This window comes from Callorhinus ursinus, unplaced genomic scaffold (assembly GCF_003265705.2).
Source record: "Callorhinus ursinus isolate GAN/ISIS: 27379988/994484 unplaced genomic scaffold, GSC_fseal_2.0 scaffold62, whole genome shotgun sequence".
In the NCBI taxonomy this organism is placed as follows: Eukaryota; Metazoa; Chordata; class Mammalia; order Carnivora; family Otariidae; genus Callorhinus; species Callorhinus ursinus.
This window is the reverse complement of record NW_027397124.1, coordinates 1690601-1711627: the sequence shown is the minus strand read 5'-3', so window position 1 is coordinate 1711627 and position 21027 is coordinate 1690601. Positions and strand designations below refer to the sequence as shown.

At 44.6% G+C, this 21027-nt stretch overlaps 1 protein-coding gene across 1 annotated transcript; it reads right to left on the bottom strand.

Moving 5' to 3' along the window:
- Positions 1–15926: 15926 nt before the first annotated feature.
- FZD8 (frizzled class receptor 8) lies at positions 15927–19886 on the bottom strand. Its single transcript, XM_025885854.2, has one exon. It carries the CDS (start codon positions 19115–19117, stop codon positions 17030–17032), a length of 2088 nt encoding a protein of 695 aa, XP_025741639.1. The 5' UTR covers positions 19118–19886; the 3' UTR covers positions 15927–17029.
- Positions 19887–21027: the final 1141 nt, after the last annotated feature.

Sequence of the window (21027 nt, the reverse complement as noted above, 5' to 3'; positions counted from 1 at the left end):
GGACAAAGGATGGTGGCTTGAGAAGAAGGTTTAAGTCTGGAGTAGCCACTGTAAGATATAGGGGAGGAAGCTGACCAAGGACACACAAAAGGAGTCACCTGGTGTTCCTGTGCCTGGAGAAAGAAGGCATTTATTGAGTGTCTACTGCATGTCAAGAGTACAGGCCATGTCATTTGATCTTCTCAGTAGGCCTGTGAATACTATTTTATAGATAAGGAAACTGGGGCTCACTGGTAACTTTCTCAAGGTCACACAGCGGTGGAGGAAACTGGGGTCGGAATTTAAACCTGACTCCAAAAACCTGTGTTGTTTTCCCACACCCTACTGCTTCTTGTGAACTTTTGGCTCATTATGGAGAAAAGCTTTCCCCGCACTGTAATCAACTCTTGGCCAGCTCAAGGCTTTTTAATCACTCCTTTTCTGGGCCAGGAACAGAAAGGACGCTTAGGGTTGGGGAAATACTACCTTGCCAACTGCTGATTTTTTAATCAAAAGAGGATTTCTCAGCTGCTTGATTAACCCATTCTATGTATCTTTCTCCAGTCCGGTATGTAGAAGTTCATTTGCACTTGATGTTTTTTATTAGATACCCAACATGCACAGAATCAGTCTGCATGGGGTATAAGTAACTTCAACCATGTCTTTTCCCACAACTTAAATTTCAAAAGTTATATAAAACTTCTAATATTCACTTTTCATAAAGCGAATCCAACCAGTCTTTAAAACAGAGGTGTGAAATGTTATTTCAATAACTCTTACAATTTTTTTTTTCTAGTTGAGTGGAGCTCATCTATGGCTGATTTTTGAAATCACCCATCAAAGACTCAACCCTTTTAGCTAAATATTCACGCTTGAATACCTTTTAAAATCCAAATGCTTTGGGAGGAACAGCTCATCGTGTACGGGTCAATCTCATTGGTGAGCGTGACAGAACAGAGAAATGACTGAGACAGGAGTAGGAAGAGCAGGAAGATAAGACGAGGGAGGGCCCGGATTTCTTGGGGAGAGAGAACAGAAGTTGGTGGCAGCAAAGTGGGAAGAGGGAGAAAAAGAGGAGAGACTGGAGTCACAGAGACCAGCTTTGTGTAAGAGATGCCAAGAAATAGAGAAGGAAGCCTGAGCAGCGAGTACTAGGACATGGAGCTTTTTGTGCTTGAGCAGATCAAGGGCAAACACCAGGACCAGAGGGCAAGAGGCAGAATTTAAGGCCCTGAGTTTGAGTTTGGAATCAGAGTGAGGCTGGGATAGGATGAAGAGGGAACATGGTAGCTCTGAGCATTTGGGGAAGTGGAGGAATGGTGGCTTGCCTTTGTGTGTATGTAGATCAAAGAGGTCTTAAGGGCCTGATACGTTAATAACTCCATATCTTTAAGTGGGACCATCAAAGGTCCAGAAAAGATTCCTTTGAGTCGGTCAAAAGTAAAGGAGTGCATGTATCTCCTTTGTGGTGGGATGGAAGGGGTGTTAGAAAACTCTGCCCAGGTATAACTCCCCAGTGGAACTTGTCAGTAACCCTGGATGTATTTCTAACAGCAATGGTTCCTAATAAATTGTCACTCATTTAGGTACTATTGGGTCAAAAAGTATACTTTCTATATTTTTTTATGTCTCTCAGAAATTGTGGTATGGACAGGGTGTGTACTCTATTCTGTATTCCTTTCCTTGGAGTCTTATTGGGTTTGGTTAGTGAAGAGACTAATAATATATTTCATGTAAATAAGAGGATGCAGGATAGAACTTGGTACTTGAGAAGGGAATATGGAAGTCATCAAAGAGCAGGATGCAGAACAAGAGCTCACAGGACCCCAAAGACACATCTCACCTACTTCTCAAATTAATTGGTCCTTGCTCGAAGCCTAGCAGGGTGCCTCCAGACAGGTTCTGGCCTAGTGGGGGATATTATGGGAGATTTAGAGGCAAATATAGGTCTGGAGCATCACATAAAATAGGGGGTAGAATGGCAACCAAATTGTTCCAGTAAAGTCTCGATTATGCTAGGGAAATTACACTGCCGATAATCCAAATGGAATTAACACCTTTTGTTGTTAACTTGACACTTCTCACACAAGTTAATGAACAGCTTACAATAAAACTAAATCAGTAACTTTAGGGCCTAGAAAAGAGTTGACTCACATCAGGCCCACCCTTATTTTATTGAACTTGGAAACATCTGTGTTAGTCTTGCACTAATCCTTCTTGAATTGGGCAATATGATTGTGTTGGAAACTCATGGAATTCACCACATTCATCCTTTAATTAGACTGAACTTGGATTTAAAAGCTTCTGTGTGATTTGGAAAAATTCAATCTTTAGTCTCAGACTGCTAAATCCTTTGAGAATTTTGAAGTGCAAATATACAAATCATAATACAGTGTTAGGTTCTGTTAATCTTGAGTATGTGAGTCATTTTAAACCTAGAGTATTTAGGACTTAGTCATTTCCTTCATATGAAATCCAACTTTCCAGCATAAAAATTACGAAGTGTAAAGTTTTCCAGTGTATGGAATTGCAAGTCTAAAACATGGAAACTGTGCCTAGATGTAGTATTGCTGTGACTGCAGCATTTTGTTGCAACTCTGATTTAAATGGTTTCCTTTATTTTGCTTCATCTGAGCTTTTCTTCTCATAAAATTTCTTCTTTACTCTTTCTTGCTTCTTTATTCTTCTTGCTAAATAGCTTTACTGTAAGTTCATTTTCTCCATGGTCAGTTAGTTTCACATGAGGAAAGTATCTACAGCTGAATATGGTGTAAAAAAGTCCCCTCCCATATCATGGCAGTGGAGACAATGTAATTCTCAGTTCTCAAAAACTACGTGCTGATTGAATGAATTTTTAGAACAGCATAAAATTTAAAAATAAAAGAAATTCTTTTTAAAAAATTTTTTTATTGTTATGTTAATCACCATATATTACATCATTTGTTTTGGTGTAGTGTTCCATGATTCATTGTTTGTTCATAACACCCAGTGCTCCATGCAGAATGTGCCCTCTTTAATACCCATCACCAGGCTAACCCATCCCCCTACCTCCTCCCCTCTAGAACCCTCAGTTTGTTTTTCAGAGTCCATCGTCTCTCCTGGTTCGTCTCCCCCTCTGACTTACTCCCCTTCATTCTTCCTCTCCTGCTATCTTCTTCTTTTTCTTTTTTCCTAAAATATGTTGCGTTATTTGTTTCAGAAGTACAGGTCTGTGATTCAACAGTCTTACACAATTCACAGCGCTCACCATAGCACATACCCTCCCCAATGTCTATCACCCAGCCACCCCATCCCTCCCACCCCCACCACTCCAGCAACCCTCAGTTTGTTCCTGAGATTAAGTGAAATAAGTCAATCAGAGAAAGAAATTCTTTTGAGTGGGAAAAAACACTGATACTTAACCATTATAACACACTGGAAGTCACAACCATCTCATTGAGGAGTATATCTTGAATTTCCTTCTATGTTTTTGTAAGTAGAGATTTAAAATATATGATTTTTGTCTTGATCATGTCATTTGTTTCTCAGAATTAGGTGAGAAGGTGAGCAACACTATGTTAATTATACCTCAAGGGAAAAAAGAGAATAGCAAGAGCAATAATTATTATTCTCATTCATGGATAAGGGAAATTAAGTCCAGAAAAATTAACAAGATTATGAGCTAATTAAAAAGTAGGGAAAGAGGGGTGCCTGGGTGGCTCAGGAGTTAAGCGTCTGCCTTCGGCTCAGGTCATGATCCCAGCGTCCTGGGATTGAGCCCCGCTTCAGGCTCCCCGCTCGGCGGGAAGCCTGCTTCTCCCTCTCCCACTCTCCCTGCTTGTGTTCCCTCTCTCACTGTGTCTTTCTCTGTCAAATAAATAAAATCTTAAAAAAAAAGTAGGGAAAGAACATGGAAATTCTGATCTTAGTCTATTTTTTTTTTTTTTTTGTATTTTACTTCACTACTTTCAGTTGAAGACAGACTTAAATATGGTGAAGACAAAGATGACATGTGACTATATTAGTGTTGGGAGCTGTGGCAGTCATTAATGGCATTCAATAAATATTTCCAGTTTTTCTTTTTTTGGGCGCATGATAAGATTACTTCCCTGTGCCCTTTGGGGTACCATATAGCCGTATAACTTGCTATAGCTAATGACACATGTAGATATGACACGTTATTTCCAGGCAGAAAGTAAGAATCAGTTAATATATTCTTTCCCAACCTACGTTAGGATAATGGAAGTACATGACAAGATAAAGCTTTCACCAACCTGGCTCTCTGAGCACTTAGGCTGAATAGAAGCCCTTTGATGACACGTGATGGACACATGCAAATTATAAATTACTTTTTGTTGTGGTAAGCCATTGAGATTTTGGAATTATTATTGTAGCAAAGCCTAACTTATTTGGATTTATACAGAAATTAAGGAGCATAAATGGGTAAAGAATGCATGGAACAATGGGTAAATGGATGGATGGATGGTTAGATGAATAAAAGAATGGATGAACATAATAACTAGTGACATAGTAACCAATATCCTAAATGCTCTGATTCAAATAAAGTGCAAACCACTGGATTCTGGAAGGGTATTTTTATAAATCAGGACACACTCATATGTTCATTTTCACAAACAAAGTGTCTATAGCTACCTACTGTACTTCTAATCCCAGTGTGGGGGGCAGAATAATGGTCCTGAAAAAGTATCCATGCCCTATTCCTATCCTGGAATTCATGAATATGTTATCTTACATGGTGAAGGAACTTTGTAAATATAATCAAATTAGGATCTTGAGATGGGATTATCTCTTATTCTGGATTATCTGAGTCAGCTCAATGTAATCACAAGGATCCTCATAAGTAAAACAGGGAGGCAGACGAGTCAGAGAAGAAGATGGGACATCAGAAGCAGAGGTTGGAGGGGTGCCTGGGTGGCTTGGTTGGTTGTGTCTGCCTTCAGTTCAGGTCATGATTCTAGCATCTGGGGATTGGACCCCGCATCGGGCTCCCTGCTCAGTGGAGGGTCTGCTTCTCCCTCTCTCTCTGCCCCTCTCACTGCTTGTGTGCACGCATTCTCTCTCTTGAATAAATAAAAATCTTAAAAAAAAAAAAAAAAAGGAAGCAGCAGAGGTTGGAGTGATGCACTTGCTGGAAGGGGTCATGAACCAAGGAAGGCAGATGGCTTTTAGAAGCTGGAAAAGGCAAGGAAACAGATTCTTCCCTAGAGCCTCCAGAAGGAATGTAGCTCTAGTGACACCACAATTGTAGCCCAGTAAGGCCCATTTTGGACTTCTGGCTTCCAGAATGACGAGATAATACATCTGTGTTGTTTTAAGCCATGAAGTTTGTGGTAATTTATTAGAGTGGCAATAAGAAGTGAATACACCCAATTACTTATTTTTGTTGATATTTAATCTCAAGAGAGAAATCTCTTAGCAGAAGAATACAGGAAACTCAAAGCAAATCCATGACCACTTCTGGGGGAAACATGCTACATGATCTGTAAACTTTGCTCAAGCAAAGCCCAGCTCAGATGGGTAAGTTTTCTCTGACCCTACCATCCCAAGGTGGCACTAAAAGTTCCTGAAGTTGTTATCGATGGGAACACTCTCATTACATTTGCCTCTTCTGCCTTAGAATTCTCAAAAAAGTTGAATTTGCATTATGAGATTTTTGTTTGTTACTAGAATAAATCAATTACCCATTGCACCACAGGAAAATTGTCACTTCGCACCATCACAGATTTGAGAGAATTCTAGGTCTGTTAATCCCTTTGACCGTGGACCAGATCCTGTGTCACCCATTAGTCCTTAAAGTCCTTGGAAACAGGAGCATGTCTTAAGTCTCTTTGCATCTCTTTCTAGGTACCAACACAATATTTTAAGGAAGTAATGTTCTGTACAACATAATTTTGAGAGCCTACTATAAGGTAAATAAGATGGTGTCATGGCTCTCAAATAGCACACAGTCCATTGGGAGAGAGGGAGGGAGAGAGAGAGAGAAAAAGAGAGAGAGAGAGATGAACAAATACAATATAGTGTGGCAAGGGTTGTATCAAGAAGGATGCATTGAGAATACAATTGAGAGGAATGAATTGAGAAGGGAGGAACAATAACTCAGTGTGAGGTGGTCAAGGAAGACTTCAGAGGGGAGTTAAAAATTTGCCTGGGTCTTTAAAAATGAAAGACCCCTAACCAGCAGTTTGCTAATAGAGAAGGGACTTCAGGGGGTAACACATTCAAAAGCATGGTGTGAGTGCAGGGAGTGTTTGCATAACAGTGAGAACTGGAACAGAAAGTGCTCAGGGAAGGTAGTACAGGTCACTTGCTTTATGCCTTCATTCCCAAGTACAGATGTGTTTGTACAAGATGAATGGTTCTCAAACCTACCGAATCAGAACCTCTGAAGGAGGGCTAGGATCCAGGCACCAGCATTTTATAAACAGATTCTATTTCACAACAAGGATCAAAAACACTGACCTAGATGGGCTCACAATTTCCTTCTAGATCAGAAATGGCATGATGCTATGAAATGATACCTATTGTTTGGTTCTAACAAACTGCTTTTTAGTATTGACTTCTATTTTAAGAATATCTAAAAATAGAACTTTAATAACCAAATTTGATTAAAGTTTGTTTTTTAAAGGCATAAACAAATATTTTATGCTTATTAAGAGTAGACACATTTTAAGATAATTATGGTTTCTAAGAGAAAATAAATTATCTGCATAAGTTCGTATTTATTAGTCAGGAAATGAGATAACATCATCTTTGAAATTGGCTTTAGAGGTGGTGTAAGTTCTGTCTCTGGGTTGGGAATACAGTCAACTTCCAAGCCTGTACTATGCCCTGGGATTTATTTTCCAAAAGAGAGCTATTTTCACAGTAGAACATTAGGCTGGGCCTGGACTCTGGGCAAGATCAATATTGAATTTTTTCCTATATAGGCAGGTGTTCCATATGAAGTAAGGAGTGTTATTAGAAAGGGTCAGCAAACACTCTAACATCTTTATCCCAAATCCATTGCTATGCAAACTTTCTGCTATCTATGTCTTTTGTTTGTTTTATTTATTGCCACTGCCAGCTTGTCCAGGCTTCAGGGATCTACTCTCTACACCAGGCTTGCTCCATTGCTGGCACTGTGAGCCCCCTCCCCTAAAAGACAGGTGTAAACTCTGCCAATACCAAATCAGCAAAGAAGAAGTAAAACTCGCACTATTTGCAGATGACATGATGGTATGTATAGAAAACCCTAAAGACTCCACCAAAAAACTACTAGAACTGACAAATGAATTCTGTAAAGTCATAGGATACAAAATCAATGTACAGAAATCCATTATATTTTATACACTAATAATGAAGCAGCAGAAAGAGAAATTAGGAAAACAATCCCATTTACAATTATACCAAAAAAACCCCCCCAACAACCTAGGAATAAACTTAACTGAGGAGATGAAAAGACCTGTACTCTGAAAACTATAAAACATTGATGAGAGAAATTGAAGACAACACAAACAAGTGGAAAGACACTCCATACTCATGGATTGGAAGAACAGATTTTGTTAAAATGTCTATACTACCTAAGCAATCTATAGACTTAATGCAATACCTATCAAAACACCAACAACATTTTTCGCAGAACTAGCACACACAGTCCTAAAATTTGTGATGGAACCACAAAAGAGCTCAAATAGCCAAAGCAATCTTGAAACATTTTCTGGAGGCATCACAATTCTGGACTTCAAATTATATTACAAATCTGTAGTAATTGAAATAGTATGGGACAAAATAGTGGGACAAAAATAGACACAAAGATCAATGGAACAGAACAGAAAGCCCAGAAATCCACCCATGATTTTATGGTCAATTAATCTTTGACAAAGAGGTAAGAATATACAATTGGATAAAATCAGTGTCTTTAACAAACAGTTGTGGGAAAACTGGATAGTTACATGCAAAAGAATAAAACTGGACCACTTCCTCACATCATACCAAAATGGATAAAGACCTAAATGTGAGATCTGAAACCATAAAAAGTCTAGATCATGGGCAGTAATTTCTCTGACAACAGCTGTAGCAACATGTTTCTAGATATGTCTCCTAAGGCAAGGGAAATAAAAGCAAAAATAGACTCTTGGAACTACACAAAAATAAAAAGCTTCTGTGCAGCAAAGGAAACAAACAACAAAACTAAAAGACAACCTATTGTATGGGAGAAGATGTTTGCAAAAGACATATCCAATATAGGCTTAGTATCCAAAATATATAAAGAACTTATACAACTCAACACCAAAGCCCCAAAAATCCAATTTAAAAATGGGCAGAAGACACGAACAGACATTTCTCCAAAGAAGATATACAGATGGCCAACGACACATGAAAAGTTGCTCAACATCACTCATCATCAGGGAAATACAAATCTAAACCACAGTAAGATATTACCTCATATCTGTCAGAATGGCTAAAATCAAAAACACGTGAAACATCAAGTGTTGGAGAGGATGTGGAGAAAAAGGTACTCTTGTGCACTCTTGGTGGGAATGCAAACTGGTGTAGCCACTAGGGAAGACAGCCTGGAGGTTCCTTAAAAAAATTAAAAATAGAATTACCAGGTGAGCTAATAGTTGCACTACTGGGTATTTGACTATGAAAACACTAAGTTAAGGGATAAATGTACTTCGATGTTTATTGCAGCATTATTTACAATAGCCAAACTATGGAATTAGGAATTGGTAAAGAAGATGTGATATATATATATATATATATATATAATGGAATATTATTCAGCCATAAAGAAGAATGAAATCTTGCCATTTGCAACAGCACAGATGGAGCTAGAAAGTATAATGCTAAGCAAAATGAGTCAGTCAAAGACAAATGCCGTATGATTTCACTCATATGTGGAATTTGAGAAACAAAACCAATGAACGAATGAAAAGAAAAAGAGACAAACCAAACACAGATTCTCAGCTACAGAGAACAATCTGACGTTACCAAAGGGGAGACGGGTGGGGGGATGGGTGAAATAGGTAAAGGGGATAAGAGCACACTCACCATGATGAGCACCAAGTAATAGATGGAATTGCTGAATCACTATATTCTACAACTGAAATTTATAACATTGTATGTTAACTACATCGGAATTAACATAAAAATTTTAAAAAGGGAAAATAACAAGTAATGGCAAGAATGTGGAGAAACTGGAACCCTTGTGCATGACTGGTGAGATTATAAATTGGTGGACCTGTTATAGAAGGCAGTATGGCAATTCCTTAAAATTAGAGTTACCTTATGATCCGGCAATCTCACTTCGGGGTATATATTCAAAATAATTGTAAACAGGGTCTCAAAGAAGTAAGTGCACACCCATGTTCATAAGAGCATTGTTCACAATAATCAAGAGGTGGAAGCTACCTGAGTGTCCCATCAATCGATGAACAGATGAAGATGTGGTATATACATCCACCGGTTATTGTTCAGCTTTAAAAAAGGAGGAAATACTGTCACATGCTTCAAACTTTGAGGACATTATGCTAAGTAAAATAAATCAGTCATGGAAAGAAATATTGTATGAGTCCAAGTTATATATGAGGTACCTAAAATAGTCAAGTTCATAAAAACAGAAAGAATGATGGTTGCGGGACTTATGGGAGGGGGAAAAGGGGAGTTGTTTAATCTGTAGAGTTTTAAGTTTGTAAGATGAGAAAGTTCTGGAGATCTGTTTCACAACAATGTAAATGTACTTAACATTGCAAATATGTACACTTAAAAACTGGTTAAGATGGTAAAGTTTACATTCTGTGTTTTTACCACAATAAAAAATAATCATGATGCAAAGTATACATGGAAACATTGCTACAATAAAAACTGGCTCTTTAATGATGGTGGCTGGCTTTTACTGCTCCAGGCTTTTTATCTGTATTAGGATTTAATTCTCTTAACAACCCTATGAAGTGGCACCCTTCTTGTACCATCTCGCAGAGGAGAGGACTGAGGCAGGTAGCAGATGGGTCATTTCCCAAAGGTCACACACACATGAGTGGAGCCAGGCGAGGGGGTGCAGAGTCTGTGTTCTTAACGTCTCCATTTTATCGCCTTTCTGCATCTTACTGGAGACGCTCTAAGTTAATCAGGTAAAAATAATGTTTATTATGAGATCCTTTCCAGAATGATTAAATTGAGTTAATTATTAGCTTCTTTTTCGTTCCCATCAAGTATAGCTACAAGATGCCCTTTAATGGTATTATGCAAAGTTTCTTAGGTCTTTCATGACCTATGGCCTATGGCCCTCGGCTTAGACTTTTTCTTACAGAAATTGCATGAGGTTTACCAGTCAAGATCAAAAATCATATTTATTACATGGACTGAGGAAAACTTCAGAGTTTACTTGTGGAAATGAATCTCATTTTCTGGATATTTGGTTAAGGACTTATCACGTCTTTCAGGGGATCCAGAGAAAGAGTAAATTTCTGCACTGAATAAACATTATCCTAAAATTCTAAAACTTGAGCAAAGTTCCATTATTAGGTAAGATAGTATCAGGTTCCCTATAAAGAAATATACACATATTAACACATATTTAGGATTTCAGCCAATCTGCCTCCTGGACATATGACAGACCACCTGGTTTTGGCAAGTCATGCCCTTGTTAGGTCACTACAAGATGAGCTTTCATTTCTAGCTGAGTTGGTTTCACTGAATAAACATTTACTGAAGAAAAAGAAAACATTTTAAATATCTTTCCTAATTAATACATCAACATTGCTGGTTCCTTTTAGGATCACAGGTTGGGTTAAATTTCTAGTTTAATAGAATCATCCCTGTGTAAACAAGTCTTTGTTATTTCTTTACAAGTGAAAGAAAACGCGGGGGTTATCCAAAACTGCTTTGTGTGGCTAAGACCCTCAGTTCCAAACAACAAAGCATGGAGTTCTCCCTTCGGACCAGGTGAGGGCGCTCCTGTCCTCTTCCAAATATTTACTCACTTGGGGTGACAAAAAGAAAAAAAGTAACCTTGTCTATTTAATTAGTCAAGTTGGATGACAGTAGCTAGTTTGCTTAGTTAATTTCTATTTTGTTTCATTTTAGATCAAAACACCAGCTTTGGTTACATTCTCTGGCTTTCAACTCTGGCTACACATGAGAATGACCCGGGATAGTTTTAGACACTTTGACTTCCCAGATTCCATCCCCCCAAATTCTGATTCAGTTGGCCTGGGGTGGTGCCACAGCACTGGTATTTTTAAGAAGCACCCCGAGTGCTTCTAATGTGTAGACAGGGGTGAGAACTACTGCCGAGTGTTACTTAACTAGGAATAGGTTTGTTAGGGGACCAATGCAGGAGATGGTGTTTCTGGTTTAAATTAGTGTGTGGCTCAGCTGGGTGTTAAATAAGGCAAGATAAATGGGTACCTTTGTCTTCTGTGAATAATGGTTCTCTGCCATGGCTTGGAAAGCCATTACAACTTGGTCATTTAAAGTTCATCCTAACTTTGCTCTTGCCCTGGCAGGAGACTTCCTTTACTTCCATCCTCCTCTAGGCACCATCTCTCCTTTTCAGGTACCACCCAGCCTCTTAGGCCTGCGGTTTAAATCGGCTGCACTAGTCTCCTTTTTGATTTGTTCTCTCACTCCAGAGATTTCCAGGATGCTCTTCTTGGACTCCAGGGGTCCTGAGCTTTTCTTTTCCCTTCCCTGCCAGTGGCTCTGCGTTTGCCTTCCTTCCTTGACTGTGCTGGGCTCTCCCTGAAGGCCCCCAGAGCCTGTGCCCAGCAGGGCAGGCATTTTCCACTTCTGGCTTCTCTCCCCACTGTGAGATCTACCAGTTCTATCAGCTCCTTTCTCCAGGTCACTGCTGTTCCTCACTGAGCTAGCAGGCAGACTGTCCTCGGGCCTTTTGTATCAACTAGGAAAATGCTAACTATGCCAATGATTGCATTTCTGTGACCACAGGCAGCACAGAGTAGGTGAGCTGGTCCAAGTCAGCCAGGGGCCTGAGAGGCAAACCTTTCCAAAGCTGTCCTGGCAGCCTCTCAGACTGTGTGTTTGTACGTTCTTGTGTGTAGGTCAGCACCAAATCATGGAGAAATCTTTACTCTGGTCTGATTGTGTAACAAGGTAAGCACAGCCCGGGTAGGTTGATGTTCAGGGATGGATGCACAGAGTGGTGGTCTTAGGGATTTAGAGACAGCAGGGCAGCCAGGAGAGGCCTATAGAAATAGGAATGGCAAGTAGGGTCAGTGGCTTCTAAGCCCGTGTCCGCTCTTGACTGTATGATCTTTGGCAAGTCCAGACCTCTTTGGGCTCCGGGTTTGGGGGATCTGGTCACAACACAGCTTCAGATTTAGCAACGAAGACCTGAGATTCCATATTTCCGTCATACAGCTAGATCTTGCCCCTGCTGCTTGTCTATGGAGTAGCAAGGTTCTCGATCATCCTGAGATCTCGGTCTTTAAAATTCCATGATCTTGGTACATGACCTCTAAGGTCTTTAGTTCGTATCTCCTTGACCAGTGCTGCCTCCTTCTCTTCCATCCCTACCAGCCATTCTGATTCTCAGAACAAGGGGTCTTCAGATGTGGGCCTTGTAAGTCTGCCTCTTCCCTAGATGCACCTTCCACCCTCCACCCCCCTTCAAGGTCTGGTTTTCTCACACTGCTGTGTATGGAAATCTTCCACCCTCAGGCCTCAGATTTTCCAGAGCAGACACCTCCCCCTTCCTCCCTTTGGCTGACCTTGTTTCCCAGCACAGTTTCTATTCCGGGGGTGTGTTTCCACAAACACCTGGCTAGATAACTGGGGACAGCCTGCATCCCACCCAAACCAATAGCATTTATGTTCAGCATTGAAGGGTGTCCACTGAACTCAGCAGATCAACTTCTATGTGGGAAATTGGAAAGTAGTACATTTAAATAAGTAAGCCAACTACATGCCACCTCAAAATATTCTTCGTGCCTCATTCTTTTTCCCATTAAGTTTTGGATTCTCTCCCGTTAGGTGGTGGATCTTTGGTGAATAGCCCATTCTTTAAATAAAAGTTACTCAAAAGATGATTTAAAAAAGATAGACCTTTTGATTTCAATACAGCTTAACTACATTTTTAGCATAGCCTCTATATTGAGGATTTAATTCATTAAGATCTTGTGGGGCTTTAAACTGATGCAGTTTTGGGATCCTTAAGAGGAAGTATTCAAAATTATGAATACAAAATGCTTGCAGGCCCTCTGGGTGGGTTCTGTGTGGGGTAGGAGGCCAGCAGTGTGGGGGCTCACTATTTCTGAATGAATTGAACGAAGGAACCTGCCCCTCCTCCCAGTTCTGGAACTTTGGGTACCACAAGGTGGCAGTATGGTATCACACGTGGGAAAGCAGAGGGCTACACGTGATTTGGAGAATCTTAACAATGTTTGCACCTATACTTTCAATTACATCCTGTACTCTGCAACTGCTTGAGTCTCTTTGTGTAATTTTTGTTTTGGCGAGACAATCTGATTTCCTTCCCCACAACTTTCAAGGATTACAGGAACCTGCAACACCATCAGTGTAGATTAAGAAACTATAATGGTGACATCTTTTGCACCTTAAACTTTCTTACACGGTTTCCACCCCCCCTTTGTTTTATGGTACTTTCAAATTGCATTTATTTTAAAGCAAAAAGAAAGTGTTTCACATAGCTTTTCCCACAAGTAATTGTAATGAGCTTTGGCTTTACTAATGGATTTAACCATATTAGACTTTATTCATATTGATCTTCTAGTCACACAGTAACCATATCCCCTCCCCAGTCCCCTACCTTCCATGTTTGACAAAATTTAAAAAAAACTAACACTTGTTCCATATAGTTAATTAAGAACACACCTGTATAGCACAAAGGGGGGTATTCAGGCAAGGGACCTGTCATTTGTCTAATGCAAATTGCCAAACTGAGACTCTTCTTCCATTTTTCCACACCCAAAATCAATTTTGCATCTATCTACCATTTGGATATTGGTAAATTTGCAACTAAAGTTTTAGTCTTAAAGGCAAAGAACCAGCACTTGTGTTTTAGTATCAGTCTCTAAAATCAGTTTTTACTGATTACAGAGGCAGGTCTTCTTACTAAGAGTTGTGCTTAGAATAGTAGGGATTTTTGCTTGTTTAATAAGCCTGTTTATATTGAGCACATTTATAGCCATCTTGTAAAAGCTATCAAATATGACTTTTTACAAGGATATATTGAAAGATTAATAACGGAAAAAAAGCTTCCAAGTTGGACATTTCCCACCATATCACGGAGTTGAAAATGTGTCAATAATAAGAATACTGCCACATTAGAAAACCAATATGCTAAGTAGTGGCTTTTAGCTCTCTGGTAAAGAGTATGGAAAGTGCTCTCTCACTTACACTTTATAACTGAAAATATAAAGTTTGTGGTTTATGTACACTACAGTACATGAGCGTCACCACCTGGGTTAGATGCAGGCCACTTATTGGTACCTATGTCACAAAATAGTTAATTCTTTAATAAAACTGCTGGGAGGTGAAGATTTTACAATGCCTCTGACCTTAAGAAATATAATCAGCATGATAGCTAACGTAGGTGTTCTTATTGCATATCTAATTTAAAAAATCCAATTAATGCCAAGAATGACTCTGGAAAGGATTTGCAAAATGTTTCTACCAAGAAACTCTTAAAAGCCTCTCAGGCGAGCAAGATCAGCCAAGGAAGTAGTTTCCATTCTATTAATTAAAAATTTTTTTTCTTAACCAATAAATATTCCTATTAGGAAAAGAGAACAAACATTTTAGCAGGATGCAGAGAACATGTCCCTTCCCACCCTGCAATGTTTGATGCCCCCCATCATTAGCAGCGTAGCTGCCCATTTCTTATCTTGATTGACAGGTTAATAAGGGACCTGGGGCTATCTTTTCAGTATGAACACACAACCTTACCAATTACTTTTAAATTATTGCTAATCTGTCAGAAAATAACAAGCATGGGGAATAAAAATATCTGAAAAACTGAAATGTCTGAAGAAGCTTTTACTTCCGGTGCTTTAAAAGGTTCAGTTCAGAAAACTTGCCAGAATTTAGTCAATAGAATTTAGGCAGAGGTTTTTTTTTTTTCTTTCTTTCTTTCTTTTTTTTTTTTTTTAAGAAAAACTTGTAGTTTATAATAGTTCATTGGTTCAATTAGGGGCGAAAAAGAAGGGAGTTTTGTAATGCAATTGTCCAGCAAAGGAAAACGCTTTAAATTGGGGGATTATGTGCACAGACCACCTGTAGGGCATTCAGAGCCCTTTTCTATAATGCTTCAACCCATGCCTAGCTGCCTGCAGGCTGGCTAACAATGCCGGGAAAAGCTGTTTAAAAGGCTGAGCGCACTTGTGCCTCTGGTCTTCACTAACTGTTACAAGTCTTCCTCTCCCTCGCTCTCTCTCCTTTTTAAAGTAAAAGTCCCACATCCCTTTAATGGAAGAACTTTAAGGCTCCGCGGTGGCCAATTGGTCTGCACCAAGAGGAGCCGGGCAGCAGGGAAAGAAACTTCAGACTATACAGCACATTTGGAGAGGAGAAAAGATCAAAGTTTTTCAAACTCAAAAGACCAAGTTCCCTACAGATTAACCCTATTCATTTAGCTCCTCTTAAAGGAATGATGTGCTGGGCCACTGGGCAGACAGGTAAAAAGTTCAACAATTGCCAAAGCATTCTTCTGCTAATTCAACAGCCTTCTGCTCAAATAAATTAGCTTAGTCTTGACAGAGGAACAATAGCTTTTTCTCTAGGAAAAGCAGCACATTTGATATACACAAGCCTGGAAGGTTATTAAGATGTTAACCCGTTAGTCTAATCCATTAAAGAGTGCCTGCTCCACTACCAGATAGTCAAGTGACTTATACTGTAAAGTGTGATCTATGGTTTAAAACATTAACCTCTACACTTCAGCAGTGTGTTCAGTCCCTGAAAACCCAGGTGCTTTCAAAATCAGGGACACCGAGAAATAAATGTGGGGTTTTGAAGCCTTTAGTGATATTATACAAGATAAATAACAAGGCCTGAGTGCAATTGTTGCCTTGCAAAAGTTCCATTTACACACACTAAGGTGAGTGTTGTTATCCATGGATGAGAAAAGGGCTACCATGAAAAACACCATCTTTTGGGAAGGTGCAAAAACTCAATTTTGATTTCAGTTCAACAAGGATATTTACTTTGCTAACAACTTAAGAACTAGAGTTTAACAGGTCATTTTCTCCAGCCTAAGGTCAGTGTACAGAATGAGAAACCAGAAAATGTCCATTTTCAACACGTCCTTAGCAAGCACTTTAAAGGTAACAGCGTAGAAGAGGCAGGGGGAAAGGGCGATGCTTAAATCATTTATCAAAAGTCATTTTATTGACAAAATAGAATACTTATATTTGTTCTTACAGGGGTGGCCTCTAAACTTTTTACAAAAAATGTACAGACTGTATATCTTTGGATATGTACATATTTTACACATTTTTACAATTTAACAAATAATTATATAAATACATCCTCTAATGTAAGAAACCCGTATTTACTTGGGGTGTATAATTAAGACATTATTTGTTTGTTTATTTAAGGCATTTGCCTGGTCATTAAGAATACCCAAACCGTGCAATTCCATTAGGTCGCGGTCATCCCTCCTCTAGGGTATGTTAGGATTAAGAGTTTACGTAGGAGAGTCGAGGGAGAAAAATAGGTCCCTCAGGTGAAATCTACAGATCTGGCTTCAAGCTCAGCAAACGGCAACCAGCGAGGGCTCCAAACCTGGCGTTCTGAAACGCAGCAGAGTCCACCCTCCTCTGCCAACAGAGATTAACGCCTGGCGGGAGGAGCTCCCCGCATATCAATGGAGGAAAGGGGGCTGGGTCTGGGAGCCTTCAATGCCAGGTACTTTGTTCTAAGCGAGTCATTTAAGTCCCAGCTAATGGATACCATTAAGAGTTCATTATCATGCTAATAGCAATCAACACGGTGAAGGGGTGGGAACCTCAGCCCGTCGAGTGTCCCTTCGCCGCACTTGTTTCCTCGCCCCCTTCCCCATTCCTTCCGGGTGCCCCCTCCCCTCCACTCAGACCTGGGACAATGGCATCTGCTTTGGATAAGACACGGAGCTGGCCGTGCCAGATCGCCACGTCAGGCCGGTGCTGACGTCGCTGTAGAGGGATCCCGCCCCACCGCCCGGGCCCCCGCCCCCACCGGACCCCACGCCCCCGCCCCCCCCGGGTCCCCCGGCGCCCCCAGCTGCCGCGGCGCCCGCGCCCCCCGTGGCGCCCTTGCTGGCCCAGCAGCAGCGGGTGCACAGCGCACGCCACGACTCGAGCGTCTTGCCGGACCAGACCCACACGCCCGAGGTGATGCCCACCACGAGGCACATGAAGTACTTGAGCATGAAGACGGCGTAGTCGGGCCGGCGCGCCTGGTCTGGCTGCAGGTCCCGTAGGCACGGGCAGTTGTGCGTGGCCTCCCAGCGCGGGCGGTTGTGCTGCTCATAGAAGAGGCAGGCGACCACGACGGCGGCGGGCACGGTGTAGAGAACGGTGAAGAGACCCAGGCGGATCATGAGCTTCTCCAGTTTGTGCGTCTTGGTGGGGCCGCCCTGCTGCTTGATAACTGAGCGGATGCGGAAGAGCGACACGAAGCCGGCTAGCAAGAACATGGTGCCAATGAAGAGGTAGATGACGAGCGGCGCCAGCACGAAGCCGCGCAGGTTGTCGAGGCTCTGGTTGCCCACGTAGCAGATGCCAGCCACCGGGTCGCCGTCCACGGAGCTGAGCGCCAGCACGGCGATAGACTTGACGCTGGGCACGAGCCACGCGGCCAGGTGGAAGTACTGCGAGTAGCCGGCGATGGCCTCGTTGCCCCATTTCATGCCCGCCGCCAGGAACCACGTGAGCGACAGGATCACCCACCAGATGGAGCTGGCCATGCCGAAGAAGTAGACGAGCAGGAAGACCACGGTGCACAGCGCGGGGCCAGTGGTCTCGTAGCGCACGTGCTGCTCCACAGCGCCCAGCTCCTCATATTCGCCGCGCCCGCCCGGGCCGCCTGCTCCCGCGCCAGCCGCGCCCGCGCCCGCCGCCGCCGCCGCGCCACTCGCGCCTGCCGTGCTGCCGGCGCCCGGCGCGCCGCCGCTGCACGCCACCTTCTCGTGACCCGCCACCAGGCGTACCAGGTAGCCGACTGACACGAAGAGGTAGCAGGCCGAAAGAAAGATAATGGGCCGCTCGGGATACTTGAAGCGCTCCATGTCGATGAGGAAGGTGGAGACGGTGGCGAAGGTAGATACGAAGCACAGCACAGACCACAGGCCGATCCAGAAGACGGTGAAGGCGCGTTCGTCCTGGCTGAAAAAGGGGTTGTGGCAGGGCAGCGCGCAGTTGGCGATCTGTCCGGTCTTGACGCGGTTGTAGAGCGGGTGCCGCTCGCTGGACACGCTCACCATGGGCGCGCGGCACTGGCAGCCCGGCTCGCAGGGCGCTGAGCCGCCGCCAGGGGGCCGCGCCTTCCCGCCGCCGCCGCCGCCGCCGCCGCCGCGCGTGGGGGGCGCCGCTGCGTCCCCGCCGCCACCGCCCCTGCCGCGGGACGGGGGCCTGGCCCCCGGCGGGCGGCCGTGGCCGCTGCCAGAGGGCGGCTGCTCACCCGGAGGCGGCGGCGGTAGGCGGCGCGGCGGACTGGGTGCGGCTGTGGTGAGGTCCGTGCGGTTGTAGTCCATGCACAGCGTGTCGGGGTTGCCCTGCTCCGGCAGCCGGTCGCAGCGCATGCGGTCCGGCCAGGCGAAGCCGTACTGGCGCATGAGGGGTGCGCAGCCGGCCTTGGCGCGCTCGCACACCGAGCGGCAAGGAGGCAGGGGCTTCTTGTAGTCCTCCAGGCAGATGGGCGTGTACATGCTGCACAGGAAGAACTTGAGGTCCGGCGAGCACTGGATCTCTACCAGCGGCCAGAATTGGTGCACCTCCAGGCCCGCCTCGTCCTGCGTGTCGTGGTTGAACTGGTTGGGCATGTACGTGTAGTTGTAGCCGATGCCCTTGCAAAGCGGCACGGTAATCTCTTGGCACGCCAGCTCCTTGGCCGAGGCAGCCGCCGCGCCGCTCGAGCGCTGCAATAGCGCCAAGGCGGCCAGCAACGAGGTCACTTCCAACAGGTAACCCCACTCCATGCTGCGCGCCTCGGCCCCGCGCCCTCGCCCTCCAGGCGGCGCGCGGAGGGGCGCGGGGGGATTCGGCGAGGGAGCCGGATAAGGGGAAAGCGGGTGCCCTTTTGGTCTCTCTCCTGCCTCTCCCGGAAAGGGGGTCTGCAGATAACCTAGTCCCTTCTCGGGACGCGTCCACACAGTGGGGTCCGAAGCCTGGGCAGCGGCGGTGAGGGTTCTGCAGGCGTGCACCACAGTCCCCGAGAGTCTGCCCTGCTGACTCCCGGTCGAACTCAGCCCTCTCGCAGCACAGTGGATGGTCCCCGGCTCATCGTCCCTCTCTCGCTCGCTTTCTCTCCCGCGCGCCCGGCCACTTCTCCACGCGGCGCCGGCGACGGTGCGGTGACTTTGCCGGGCACAGAGGGCGGCGGCACAGCAAGTTTCCTTTCGGGCCGCGGTGCGCAGTCAAGATGGCTGGGCAGGCCGCTCCCCGCGCCGGGTCAGCCCCTGCAGCCCCCTTTCTGTCCCCGTGGACTCATGCTCCCCCCCAAAGCTGCGCAGCTCTGCCGCGGGAGTTCGGGACCCGCCTCCGCAGAGGCCGCCGCCCTCTTTCCCCGGCGTCGGTCCGTCTGTCCACCGCCGGGACTGACAGACTCCGCCTCCGGTAAAAGTCCGCTCCGCGTTCCGGCCGGCAATCGGGCGAGGTGTAGGCAGACCCCTTCTTGCTAGACACAGAGAACCAGATCCAGACCAAGAAGGCGGAGTAGACACCTGAGCGGCGCGGCCCGCGCCCAGCCGCCGCCGCCGCCGCCTCCTCCTCCTCCTCCTCCTCCTCCTCCTCCTCCTTTTCCTCCTCCTCCTCCTCCTCCTCCTCCTCCTCCTTCTCCTCCTCCTCCTCCTCCTCGGCGGGAGCAGCGCCCTTCACCCAACTTCCCGGCTCCGGCCCCGGCCCCGCTCGCACCGCCCGGCCGGCTCATGAATATTTATATAGCGCGGACTCGGTCTCCGCCCTCGGCCGGGCGCACCAATCACCGGGTGACGGGGCGGAGTCTATGCGCTCCCAAGACTCAGCCTTCCTTAAGGCGGTCCGGAGTGTCCCCACGGCATGCGCGCTTTCTGCGGCTGGAGAGTTTTGGTAACCTTGGGATTGACCGCAGAGAGCGAGGTTTTGCCACGATTGTTGCCACATAGCTCAGTGCGTTTGAGTTCTCGGTTCCCTTCTCCCGAGTCTGCTTTTGGGGACCGGGATGGGGGTTTTATGCATGCGCGTGCTTTTCCAGGCTCGTTCAAACAAGTCACGTCGCTGCCTACTAATGCCCCCGAATATGGGTGACCCCACGCCCCTCCGTAAGCTGGGTCGGTGGGGAACCTACGTGCACGCGAGTGCGCGGGAGCCTGACTGGGGTCAGGCTCTGCGGGAGAACCGGGAAGGGGTGCTCTTCTTGGGGTTCTTAGAATGATGCTGTTTGAGGCTTGGAAATGTGGGAGGAGTGGAAGGACGGCAGTTCATTCTGTATGGTGGGGCTGTACGTGGGTGGGGGGGACGCCCCAGGAGGTGTACGGGAGCACAGCCGCCCTTACCCCAGGTGTGCGAGAGGCGCCCAGGCACAAGGGCGGGAGCAGTATTCTCCTCTCCCCTCCGCTGAGTGGTCAGGGGAGCCTCAGTTTCCTTACCTGAAGAGTGGGGTAATCGTACGGATTTCAAAGGGGGTTCCGATAGGTGGGATAAAGTATGTAAAGCATCTAGGACATAGTGCTTCTTTATGAAAAAAAAAATAATTTCCTTTCAGAAAGAAAGAAAGAAAAAAGAAAGGGAAAGAAAGAAAGGAAAGAGAAGAAAGAGGGAGAAAGAAAGGAAAGAAGAAGAAAAAAGAAAGAGAAAGAAAAAAAGAAAGAAAAAGAAAGAACTTATAAGTAGGGCAGACTGCGGCTGGATT

Excerpts from the sequence above, each read along its gene's own strand:
- FZD8 (XM_025885854.2), bottom strand. The coding sequence starts at position 19,117 with ATGGAGTGGGGTTACCTGTTGGAAGTGACCTCGTTGCTGGCCGCCTTG.